Source organism: Hippocampus zosterae, chromosome 14 (assembly GCF_025434085.1).
Source record: "Hippocampus zosterae strain Florida chromosome 14, ASM2543408v3, whole genome shotgun sequence".
NCBI lineage: Eukaryota > Metazoa > Chordata > Actinopteri > Syngnathiformes > Syngnathidae > Hippocampus > Hippocampus zosterae.
In genome coordinates, this window is record NC_067464.1 from 17668444 (window position 1) to 17680444 (window position 12001).

The 12001-nt window shown below is 40.0% G+C and overlaps 1 protein-coding gene across 4 annotated transcripts in view; it reads right to left on the reverse strand.

The window, feature by feature from the left end:
• rock2a (rho-associated, coiled-coil containing protein kinase 2a) overlaps positions 1–12001 on the reverse strand; it is a 38922-nt gene that overhangs the window by 5902 nt on the left and 21019 nt on the right. For all 4 annotated transcript variants that reach the window (XM_052085664.1, XM_052085663.1, XM_052085662.1 and 1 more), the window contains exons 10-29: positions 11926–11980; positions 10491–10579; positions 10363–10411; positions 9931–10066; positions 9570–9661; positions 8508–8754; positions 6583–6689; positions 6245–6404; positions 5965–6125; positions 5548–5732; positions 5380–5449; positions 4711–4814; positions 3429–3615; positions 3245–3338; positions 3079–3173; positions 2752–2943; positions 2413–2581; positions 2223–2293; positions 2059–2147; positions 1818–1896 (exon numbers count right to left, since the gene is read on the reverse strand). In XM_052085664.1, coding sequence (XP_051941624.1) covers positions 1818–1896; positions 2059–2147; positions 2223–2293; positions 2413–2581; positions 2752–2943; positions 3079–3173; positions 3245–3338; positions 3429–3615; positions 4711–4814; positions 5380–5449; positions 5548–5732; positions 5965–6125; positions 6245–6404; positions 6583–6689; positions 8508–8754; positions 9570–9661; positions 9931–10066; positions 10363–10411; positions 10491–10579; positions 11926–11980 — 2431 coding nt within the window. The remainder of the gene's footprint in view (positions 1–1817; positions 1897–2058; positions 2148–2222; positions 2294–2412; positions 2582–2751; positions 2944–3078; positions 3174–3244; positions 3339–3428; positions 3616–4710; positions 4815–5379; positions 5450–5547; positions 5733–5964; positions 6126–6244; positions 6405–6582; positions 6690–8507; positions 8755–9569; positions 9662–9930; positions 10067–10362; positions 10412–10490; positions 10580–11925; positions 11981–12001) is intronic.

Consider the following 12001-nt stretch of genomic DNA (forward strand, 5'->3'; position numbering starts at 1 on the left):
AATTTATTTTGTAATTTCCTCACTTGATTTTTTTGTTTTGGTGCATTATATTCACTTTTCTTAGTGTCAGTGAAGTGATCATTAATTTCCGTTTTTCTGAGGCTGTCTTTGAACACCTCTCGAGTTGAACGAGAAGAGAGAAGGCACGGAGTCGGACGCGGACGTGTCTGGTTGTCGAGACTGTTAAAAGCATAAATAAAGTGTACGTTTAAAAAAAAAAGCCACATCTCTCCTTTTTCGCAGCTGCAACATGTATCCATTTGAGCTATATTAGCCGACTATCAAAATCTTTTTCCATTTTCAAACATGTTTTAAATAAAGCTCCAGGGAGTCACTAGATGTCGCTAAAGAGCTGCATGCGGCTCTGGAGCCGCGTGTTGCCGACCCCCAGCCTAGTAGATCAAGGACGCGCAACAATGGCAAACGTGATTTGGGTGGACTTCTGCTAGGTTCGGGAAATCTGGCACAGCGGAATGGAAAGAAAATGGTGGTCATGTAACATACCTAAACTTTGTGAAAATAAATAACTAGTCGCCTCAGCGCAACAATTGCTATAAAATTTAATTGCATTGCTCAAACTGATGTAATTAACGGTTCCGGTTAGACACAGTACATGCTGTAGATGTAAAGGAGCTCCCTCTGACTTGCTAGCTTCTGGTTTTAGCTGGCGCCTACTCTCAGCATTGCGTTGAAGTCACAATCAGATACTGTATGAAAAGCAAAACGTTTCATGTCAATAATGAGCCTGCTAACAAGTTAAATTAGGTCTAAAAAAATGACCATTTGATTATACGGGACAGTGTACATTATTGAACATTTAAATAGCAACAGAAAAATGTACTACTATTACAGTTACAAGAATCCATCCATTTTCTGATCCGCTTTATCCTCACAAGGGTTGCAGGGGGTGCTGGAGCCTATCCCAGCCGTCTTCGGGCAGTAGGTGGGGGACACCCTGAACCGGTTGCCAGCCAATCGAAGGGCACACAGATGAACAACCATCTGCGCTCACACTCAAACCTATGGACAATTTGGAGTGTTCAATCAGCCTGCCATGCAAGTTTGTGGAATGTGGGAACAAACCAGAGTACCCGGAGAAAACTACGCAGGCATGGGAAGAACATGCCAACTCCACAAATGATGGTCAGATCAAACCAGAGAGGTCGATGCACTAAGCACAAGGCCACCGGCCGGCCTAGTTATTAGCATGACAACTGAACTGCATGCACTCCACGACAGTATTAGTTTGTGAGGGGTTGGGGGGTTCTTTTTTTTTTTTTTTAGATGCTACATTTACACTGTATGAATAATGAATGAATTGTGGTAGCAGCTCTACATTATCCGCTAATACCTATTTGCTCGGAAATAATATAATATAATATAATATAATATAATATAATATAATGCGCACAACAGTGTTCGTTCCTTGAAAATGTCTTTTACTACTCGATATTTAGAATGGTAATTTTCCTCTGAATAATTGTGTTGCATTGTATTTTCTCTTTCAACCAGTTAATACTTCTAATTTTGATTAGGTAAAAAAAAAACAAAAAGAAGAATAAATCAGTAACTATCAATATTGACTGATATGAAATACATTGCGATTCATTTTTCAGCCATATTGTCCAGCCTTCCCAAAGATAACATACACACTGTAAACACAATTTTTTTTAATGAAAGTTACTTGATTTTCGGGCTACTTCACCACCACACTCTGAATACCTTTGGAGGCAAGTGTGTCTTCTATTGAAGTGACTGTGCCCGAATGCCCGGTATACAATCTCAATGATTTAAAGAGTGAAGTAGCAATTACAGACCTGGAATATTCTTGGAATGTCTTTGGCATCAGCTCGGTACACGTCTGTTTGGGTGACAGGCCTCACATGGAAGAGTTTGCTGTGTAGAGAAAAAATAAATAAATAAAACACAAACACACACACACACACACACACACACACACACACACACACACAGCTGAGAGATTCACGCTCACTCTCAGGAAGTAAATTACTCATGAATTTTCATACGACTGCAGTTTAATTCAAGTGCTGTACTCACTCTATATCAAGCACCATATAAGGGATGGACTGCTCTTTGTCTTGTTCACTCTTGTAGAAGAGAATCTTCTTGCTGCTCACAACAACATACTACAGCAAGTGATAAGAACATGGTAAAAAAAAACACATTTCCTGATCTTTCACATATCAGTTTGAAATGTTTACCTTTTTTTCCCATCCAAACTTCTTGGTGTTGTTCCGCACAGGGAGGGACAGCCACCCTTCAAGCCTCGTTTCTAAGTGAAAAAGAAAGATTCATAGAAGTATTATTTATATCTCCAGCAGAACTAAATCGGATTTATTTTTTAATGTATTTTTATGAATCTGGGTTTTTGTTGATCTCTTTATTTTTTACCTGTAAAGGCATCATCAGCATCAAAGTCCGGACCACTACTGACGCTGGCAGAGTCTATTGACTGAACACTGAGTGATTGGAGGAGATTCCGCAGCTGCTCGATGTCACTGTCTTTACTGTCCAGAGCCATCTGAAGCTCAATTCGCATGTGACTCTCATCTGCCAGTTGCTACAAAGTACAATTGAAACAGGTGTGATCAAATATACTGGGAGAAGGATGTATTCCTTTGCACCTGTGTCGACATGAACTTCGAAAAAGGATGCGTCAACCTTTGTGACGCAGATCATCCAAAACATCTCATGAAGAATGTGAAACCAAGCTGTGACTGTTCGACTCACTGCCTGCATTTCGTTGATCTCTCGCTGATATTTGATGATGGTACTATTGAGTTTTTCCTTTTCCGATCTCAGCTCGAGCTGCAGCTTTCTGTTCTCTTTCTCCTTGCGGCGCATGTCTGTGTCATTGCCACGGCGACTACTTCCACCCCGGACCTCCTTCCTGTTCATGATCTCTGCCAGCTTGTTGACGGCCTGTAAGACGGACATTTGTGTTGTTGTTTTTTTTAATCCAACTTCTGAAATGTATTGGTGTAAAAGAAGTGTCTTGCAATGTTGAAAGAAACACAGCTTTGCATGGCCGTTGTTAGACATAGCAACATAACAAGCCTGAGTTTTCAGCGTCCTCTCAGACTGGAGCTGCTTCTCAAATGTGTGCTTCATCTGATTGATCTGCTGCTCCCAGTCCTTTGACTTCTCTGTTTCTACATTAAAAAAAAAGGCAATAATGGTTATTTGTGTGGGCAGGATGTATGTTAAACCAAACTATAAATACCTTCTTGGGTTTCCTTCATTTTGTTGTTGAGCTCTTCCTTCTCATTGGCCAAGTTGGCGACATCAGTGGTCAGGGTCCGATTGGCTTCTTCCAACTGTAACAATATTACAAGAGATATGGTGAGCTGTGTGTGTCAATTATGCAGGCAACTTTTACCAGAATTAAATGCCTCGCAAATGCATACCAAATTGATGGTGATGTCCTTCTCAGACAATTCCTGACGATGGCGGGCCATCATCTCCTTCAGCTCCAGTTCCTTCATGATTTTTTCCTTCTCCAGATCAGAGTATTGCTCTTCAGCAATTGAGCGAGCGAGCTGCTCTGAGTCAGCCTTGGTCAGCGTGATTTCCAGCTTGGCAGCCAGAGAATCTCTGAAAGAATCACAAAATGAAAGGTCGACCAATAGTCATCCACAGATCTACGACATCAATACTTTGTATTACTGTACCGTATTGGCCCGAATATAAGACGGCCCTGATTATAAGACGGCCCCTTCTTTTTCAAGATTCGAGTTTGAAAAAAGACCACCAAATTAATTTTTATACAGAAAATAATTACAGTACATCTGAAACAAATGATTATATTTGAGAGAAAAAAAAGCTTTTTTTTGTTGCCTCATTCAAATCTTAATATCTTAATCTATCAATTGTTTGAAGACTCTGCCTCATTTATCACCATCTTGAAGTTTACATCATAACTTCTCCTCCGCTGCCGGTTAACCTGGCCAATCTTTGACCCACTTTTCTCCAGATTGTCACTACATTTCTCCATTTTCTGTTATCTCTTTTATTCGTTTCTTCTCTTTTCTTTCTTACAGCTATTTTTACTTTTTCTTCTTCATGCTACTGCTATTTTTATTTTTATTCTTCGTGACAGGGGTTCGCTTTGGCCTGGGAAGTCAAGTTCAGCATTCGCTTCACTGATATCTGGCGCCATCTAGCGTCGTGGATGGGTATAATGTCTAGACCCCGAATATAAGACGCCCCCCACTTTTTCAGTCTTAATTCAATGCAAAAAAGACTCATTTTTGGGCCAATACGGTACATCCAGCCTGTGATTTAGAATTTGAATTATCAGCACATTATCACTTATACCTCGAGAAGGACTAGTAAGTTGAACAGTGCTATTTTTTTGTATGTACCATTTCTAATATATAGTCGAGGAAAATATTACATGCATGGCACATTAATAAGTATGAACACAGTTGTGTGTAATTATTTTTGGAAATCTATCCAGCCAGCTATAATCACTTCATTTATAAAGGTACATGGACTACTACTATCAGTACAATCTTCAGTTACACGGGTACCACTAGATGCTGCTGTTAGCAACAGAATGCCAATAGAGAAAAATTAGCTGGCTGCAGCAAATGCCCAGACGCCAGAAATTCAATACTATCATGGTCATTTGGTGGTTTGTTCGTCGGGATTACAGAAATACAAAAATGCTTTGAAAAGTTAAAACACCTCTCCTCCTGTAGTTCCCGAAGAGATTGCTGCACTTCTTTATAGAGTTTATTTCTCTCCTCGCATTCCTCTTTTAGTTCACGAACCTGGGTTTTATACAAAGTCTGGAAAACACAAAACGCAGGTCAAATACAAGATTGCTGTACAAATGATTTTGCATTGCTTTAATGTGATTTTTTTTAAGAATGTATAATTGGTCGACTGCTTTTGGTATGAACATAAAGAGATGCATTAGATGAAAAAAATAAAGCGGTTGCTGATATTCCAACAGTCGATCATATTACAAAAATTAACGTATTTTTAATGAGTGCAACGTTTTATAGGGATCATCAGCTCATTTTCTGATTTTTTTTTTAATTTAATCAGGGTAAAGATATGAGCTTGCATGTTCAATTACATCAATTCGTTTTGGAGAAATCAATAGAAAACTAACAAATTCAAAATCGCTCAATGGAAATGTGCAATATAGCCACGCCCCACACCAGCAAGCTCCAAAAGGAGGCGGGCCAATTTGTGATATATCTCATCCCCACCCCAAAAATATCACTCCAGATTCTTTTATGGAGATGAATTTTAGTGCCGACATCATTTTTACATACGGAGCTATTATACACTACAAGTGACAAGGATCAGCACACTCAAGGGTCCTCTTAAGGGGTATCGACTCACAGAAAAATACTGTTCAGCTTCTAACTGGTCTTGTAGTTCCTTCATTTGCCCGTCTGCGTCTTGTCTTTCTCTGTAAACAAAACGTGCATTCCCTTAATGATCCATCCTCTCTGCATGTCTAAATATAAAATATGCATCAAAGTAAGCAATAACAAAAATTTCACTGACTTGCGCAGCTCCTGGTTCTGTTTTTCCAAGCTGCGTTTCATGTCCAGTAGGTGATTCGTTTCTTGCTTAAGCTGCTTTTCGGACGTTCGCAGAGAGTTCAGTTGTTGGTTCTGGGCCTTTAGGTCGTTCTGAGTCAGGTTACGTTTCTGGGTCTCCTGCTCAATCTTCAGCGTCAGATTTTTCACCTGTAGGCACGGACAGGAATAAATGCTGCCAAATAGACAAGACTGTGTCCTCCTTCTGTTATACATTCCGCCTTTCATCAGTTTCCGCATTAACAAACACACCAATTGTTAAAACTATGCGAGTCCCAATAAAGCAACACCTGACTGTTGTGGTCTGTCAGTGTATTACTTAAGTGGTCATTTCGATTCAACTCATAAGTAACCTCCAAGTAGTGAATAAATTCTCACTCACCTCCTCCGTGAGGTGGTCTTTGTGTCTGCGCAGCTCATCCAGCTTCTGAAGGGCTTGTTTATAGTCACAGTCCATCATGCTGCTGTGCTTCTCCTGTTCAAGTATTCTGTTCTCCAGCCGCAGTTTGGCTGCTCGCTCCTCTGCCAGCTTCTGCTCCAACTCTGGTTTGTGTCAAGGATACATCAAGATATATACCAAAGGGACACTTCACACTGGTATTTAAATGTTTCATACATTGACAAAGAATTTGGAAAAGATCAACTTTGTGAATCTTACTTACCCTTCATGGACTCTGATTTGGCACCCTCGATGGTTACTTTCATCTTGTTCTTGTCTGCCAGCAGAGCTCTGGTGGCTTTATGGGAGTTTTCCTCCTGCTCTAGCCCCTGCTGAAGCACCTTGAGTTTGTAGGTCAAATTGATCTCTTTGTTGCTCTTCTCCTGTGCACAAGCGCAAACGTGATTTTTCTTTTTTAAACACACAGTATACGAAGCTGGAATAGTCACCCATGCCGCAGTGGGGATACCAAAATGACAAAATATTAACAGCCCAGAACCAAGTGTGGAATGATTAAAGAGAGTTAAGTTTTAAACAGTCATGTGCAGTATTGACTCTAACCTTTTCCAAGTCAGTGAGCTTCTCTTGAAGATGCCTCTTCTCAGTCTCCGTGTTGGAAAGAGCTCGTTTCTGCCGCTGCACCTCCTCTTCAAAGCCAGAGATGCGCCCTACAAAATGGATATGTTGAGTAAATGTTTCACACAACACCTCCTCATCCTTTCACCTTCTCTTTGAATAATATATAACCATAGAGGGTTTAAAAGTGATTGACAACCGGATAAGTACAGCTAGTGTGTACTTTCGGTGCAATCAGATTTTGACAAATGGCAGCAGTAATGAGCAAAGTAGTGTTTTGTTTCTGGGGTTTTTTTTTGTTTTGTTTGTCATATTTCACTGATGAAATTTCTCTCAGAAACAATGCATAGCCAGTAAGTGATTACCGACCGGGAGAGAAATAATTATTTACGTGTGAAGAAAAACGTCGTACATGTGTGCCTCTGCTGGGAATTTCAATGCTTTGTATACTGTTCATAATGAAGCACTGCTCCTCTAAATCTTCATGACAAAGGATATAAACCATGGTCCTATTGTCTGAGATCCTTTCCTATGGTCTCCACTGCAGGACAGAAGAGATCCAGAGATAAGGCCTCCGATTTCACAGCTTCAAATACGCACAAAAAGGGTTTTGTCTAATAGATAATTTCAGAAGTCTTGAAATGAAAAGATCACAGGCTCGTCCGACTGTAAATTTTCCAATACAAACAATATGTGTGTGGTTAATAATGATTTCATTTCATCAATGCTTTTTTTTTAGCCGCCGTCTTTGTATCCTGGTGAAATTAACAAATGGATCTTAACGATCACAGCGCCACACCTCAGTTTATACAACAGGATGGCGGACTGCCTGTGTGCACAGCAATAACTACAATAACTGTGGGCGGATAACCTGATGGCTTGAACCCAGACTTACTAGAATACGGTTTTCTTTATCTTTGGCATCTTCAGACAAACTATTAACACATGTAGCGTATATTTTCAGACCATAGTTTTTTCCAGTTTTCAAGGCGCTCAATATTTATTTTTCTTTGCAAGGCATTTTTGGGGATCAGTGGAGCAGCGTTTTTTCTAATGCAGGTTAATCCCAGGGATGTGAAGCAAGGGTTCGCGTAAACCAAAAAAAAGAAAAAAAAAGACAATGTATTGAATGAATATTGATTTACAATTACAAATATATATAGAAATATATCATAAAATTCTGGATCAGATTAATTGTATTAAAATTCTTTTCAATTGGAATATTTATCTCGATTTACCAATGTTTCGAGTTTCAAACGTAGTCACGGGATGAAGTAACTTCGCAAATTGAGGTACTACTGTATGTACTCATGCGTGAAGACTAAACACCGGATATGGTGGCTCGGATAGCTCTTAAGGACGGAAAAAAGTATGTTCAGACTGTAGTTTATTTTTAGCGCTTATCTGTATAACACACTTCCTATTGTACTTGTGGGAAAAGAGAAACTCGCTCTTTGCTACCTCAAATATCTCTTTGGTCTTTTTGTACTGCTCTAAGCTAACTACAATGCATGAACTGCGATCACGAAGATATTCATTCATTTTCCGAAACGCTTGATGCTCACGAGAGTCGCGGGGGGTGCTGGAGCCTATCCCAGCTGACTTCGGGCAGTAGGCGGGGTACACCCAGAATTGGTTGCCAGCCAATCGCAGGGCACACAGAAATGAACAACCATTCGCTCCCACACTCACACCTAGGGACAATTTTGAGTGTTCAATCAGCCTGCCATGCTTGTTTTTGGAATGTGGGAGAACATGCAAACTCCACACAGGAAGGCCGGAGCTGGAATTGAACCCTGTATCTCTGCACTGTGAAGTCAACGGGCTAACCACTCGACTACCGGGCCGCCATCACGAATACATATTGTAGGTCAAATTGCTGTGCTGAGTAAAGCATTCATCATACGTACCCAGCAAGTCAATGATGGTCTCTGAGCCCTGGCTGTGCTCCCTGCGTTCTGTCTCCAGGGCAGCCTGCAGGGTGATGCATTCCTTCTCTAGGCTTAACTTGCTGCGTTCCAGTAGACAGCATTTGTCCTGCAGCTCTCGCGTGTTCACCTCTAGCTGCTGCAGCTGTTTGCTGTTCTCTGTCTGGGTTTTACGGAGCCTTGTTGCAGACTCAGATTCAGCCCGCAACAAGATGTTGGCTTCTTCCAACTGAGAGAGAACAATTGTGAGGTTTACAAAACTCCTCAAAGGTTCATAACAAAGCTTTTGAAGTATTGAGCAGGTCTAAAGGAGGGGTGCCCATTACATCGATCGCGATCGACCGGTAGGTCGCGGACTGGTCCCAAGTCGATCGCGAGGGGTGTAGAGGAGAAAAAAAAGGTCTCATTTTCACAAAAAGTATTTAAAAAAATAAATAAATAAAACAGCTAAATCTTTAACCTACGGTGGCGGGTGACCTGCGTCACCGGATGTTGTTAGCGCTCAGTAATCTGCAATTGCAGCTTGTGATCAGAGCTGTTGCACTATATCTTTTATCGTTATTATTCTCATTCAGAGTTCGTTTCGTGTTCAATTCATGGTCAAAGAATAGGAATCTAGAGGGCCGAGGGAAGCACTTTAAAACGGTACGTGTGAGCTATGACAGTTAACAGGCTGCTAAAGTGCGTTGCATGCTTCCATGTCAGGCTGTTGCTCATTAAGGGCTTGCGTGTGTATGTGTGTGCGCGGTAACAGGTCAATCGTGGGAGGTCGCTTGATCGAAAAGTTGATCTTCGGTCCAAAATGTTTGGGCACCCTTGGTCTGAAGCAACCTAAATTTATGTCAAGAGCAGCCAAGCACGAGCGACTTTAAACTGAGGCTTGTAAATCAAGCAACTTGTTGTAGGGAAGATTGTTATGTTTACATGTTGTACACATTAATGCCTTACTTTTGAGCTGACAGTGAAACAATCAATGAATACTAAGTCATGTATTCAAGAAAAAAATAACAATTAGGTCCAAGTGCATCACAAAAACCGACTAACCTGTTTCTGCAGATGAATGTTCTTCTCATTGGAAATGTGTGAATTTTGATTCCTTCTTTTTAAGTCATCTAGCTGATCGCGGAGGTTGTTAACTGTAAGATTTAGCACAACAAAAACGGATTGGCAATAAAATTACATGAATCATTGTCCCATCAACTTATTAATAATAGGAATAAAAATCTCCAATCAAGTTTTTACATGAAAAAGACTTATTTTTGAATTAATGCAAACAGGATAATTGTGTTGCTTCTAATTATTTTGGCATATTTATCAAATGTATCCAACGACTATACATTATTAAAAGATCCAAAAACTGGAATGAAATTAATTTGTTTTTTTAGTTAATACTTTCTGCTATCACCTTCATTTTCCAGACATCGTTTCCTGTCAGCTTCACTCTCTGCCTTGCGGTGGCTCTCCAGGCTCTTGTGCTGCAGAAGGGCCTTCTCCCTTTCAAGCTGCCTCAGGCTTGACTCCAAATTCTTCCTGCTGGTCACCTAAAATCAATCATTTCATACGTTGCGCCAAATGTCAAAAAGGGTTGCTTGCTTTCACAATCCTGTGATTTTATCACTATATTAATGTGAATAAAATGGTGTCTTTAACAAAAGCCTAGACATTCAACTGGCATTCAACGGAAACAGAATTACACAGAAAGCCATGAAAATGAATTAAGAGTATAAAATGTAACTATCCTGAAAGGGAACCTGGATTGTAGCACCATCAAAATATTACAATAAATATTCAAGTAAAATCTGCCCATGCAGCAGGTGTGTCGGCAATTATTGCTTACCTCATCTTCAAGCTCTTTGGAGACTTTATCCAGACGACTAGTGGCAGCTCTGAAGAGTTGCAGATAAATATATATGAAACATTCGTCTCATCAATGATCCATGTTTTTGTGAGCCTCTGCTCACGTACCTGAATTTGTGCTCAAGATCATCTTTGGCTTGCTTCTCATTATTTAGCTGGACTTCCAAGTGGCGAAGTTTCTTCTGGAATGCTACAGACTGAAAAGAAGTGGAAAAAAATAAATTAATTTGCACCGACATCCAATCACAGTATCATTTTGTTCTTGAGGAAGCATACTATTTAAAGCAAATTAAGTGGCGATACATTCATTGGTGTAACTCCAAGTCAATGACACTCCTGTGATATGAACCAGTCCAGTTAGAAAGCAATAACCGTTAACATGCAGCCAATAACCCTTAAAAACTCAAATAGTGACAATATTCAGGTTTTGGAACACCCTTTTAATGTGCAAAAACCCAAATAAGAGGCCTGAGTAACCCCTTTTGTAACCCAAATATTTAGTCAGACAAACGCGATTGTATTGTATGCACAGTGTTGGCACTTAATCGAAATAGTGATAAGTGTAGCCACTGACGGCCATCTTGTGTTGTCACTCGATAAGCAAGTCTAATTTTCCATACGTTGATTCCTCTGCGGAGTTTTCACATTATTTTGGTTCTATGGTGAAAATACCAATGTGTGTACACAGACACACACACACGCACACACACGACTATTATCATCAGTATGTCACAGTTTAGATGCTCAACTCAATTGATCATAATTACCATGTACAGTATATGGGGTTAACCGTGTTTCCACAGTATGTCAACGCATTTTCTTAATGAAAGAAAACTGAATTTTGACCTTAATCCCAATACTGACTGCACGTGAACACAGTCATTGTGAATCAGTGTCACCTTCTCTTGTGTAAATGGGGCACCACGGAGTGTCCTTATGCAGTTCTGGGAGGAGATCCCAGAGGTGACTAGCTTGTATCTCATCAGTAACAAGGAGTGCATACAGGCATTTGGATGTCACATACACTTTAAAGGGGGACATTTGAATTGATCACAATTAACATGTATACAGGACTAACTGTCTGCTCACGCATGGAAACGGGTTATTCCCAATGTTTCTGAAACCAGAATTTTTACTATAAACTGAACATTGACGTCATCTAAATGTGGTCATTGTAGAACCACCTGATCCTTCATATTCCTTCAAAGAACTAATCAATTAAGAGTACGCAATTTCAATCGATTGTGATTCCCTGAATTAGTTTTAGGCCCAATGGTTGATCTTAAATATTTTCATGAGTCAAGAGCACAGGTTACGAGTCTTAAATAATTATTTTCAGTTATGTTTTATTTAAAGGATGTTTGATCCTGTAGCTGTCAGTGTACTTTAGTGTGTACTTTAGTGTGTGTTAATATTAATCTATAATGTTTATCTACCGGTAATGTAACAGCTATCGAACGTAGGTTTTATTAGTGTGGTTGCGTGTTTAAAGACAATAAACCTGAACAATAAAATGAATTGTGCGTCGTATGAATTGACTTACCTCTCCCTTGGAGTTATCATTAGTAGATGAGGCGTTGTTGGACGCATTTAGTAGCCTAATAAATGAAAGAAAAAAA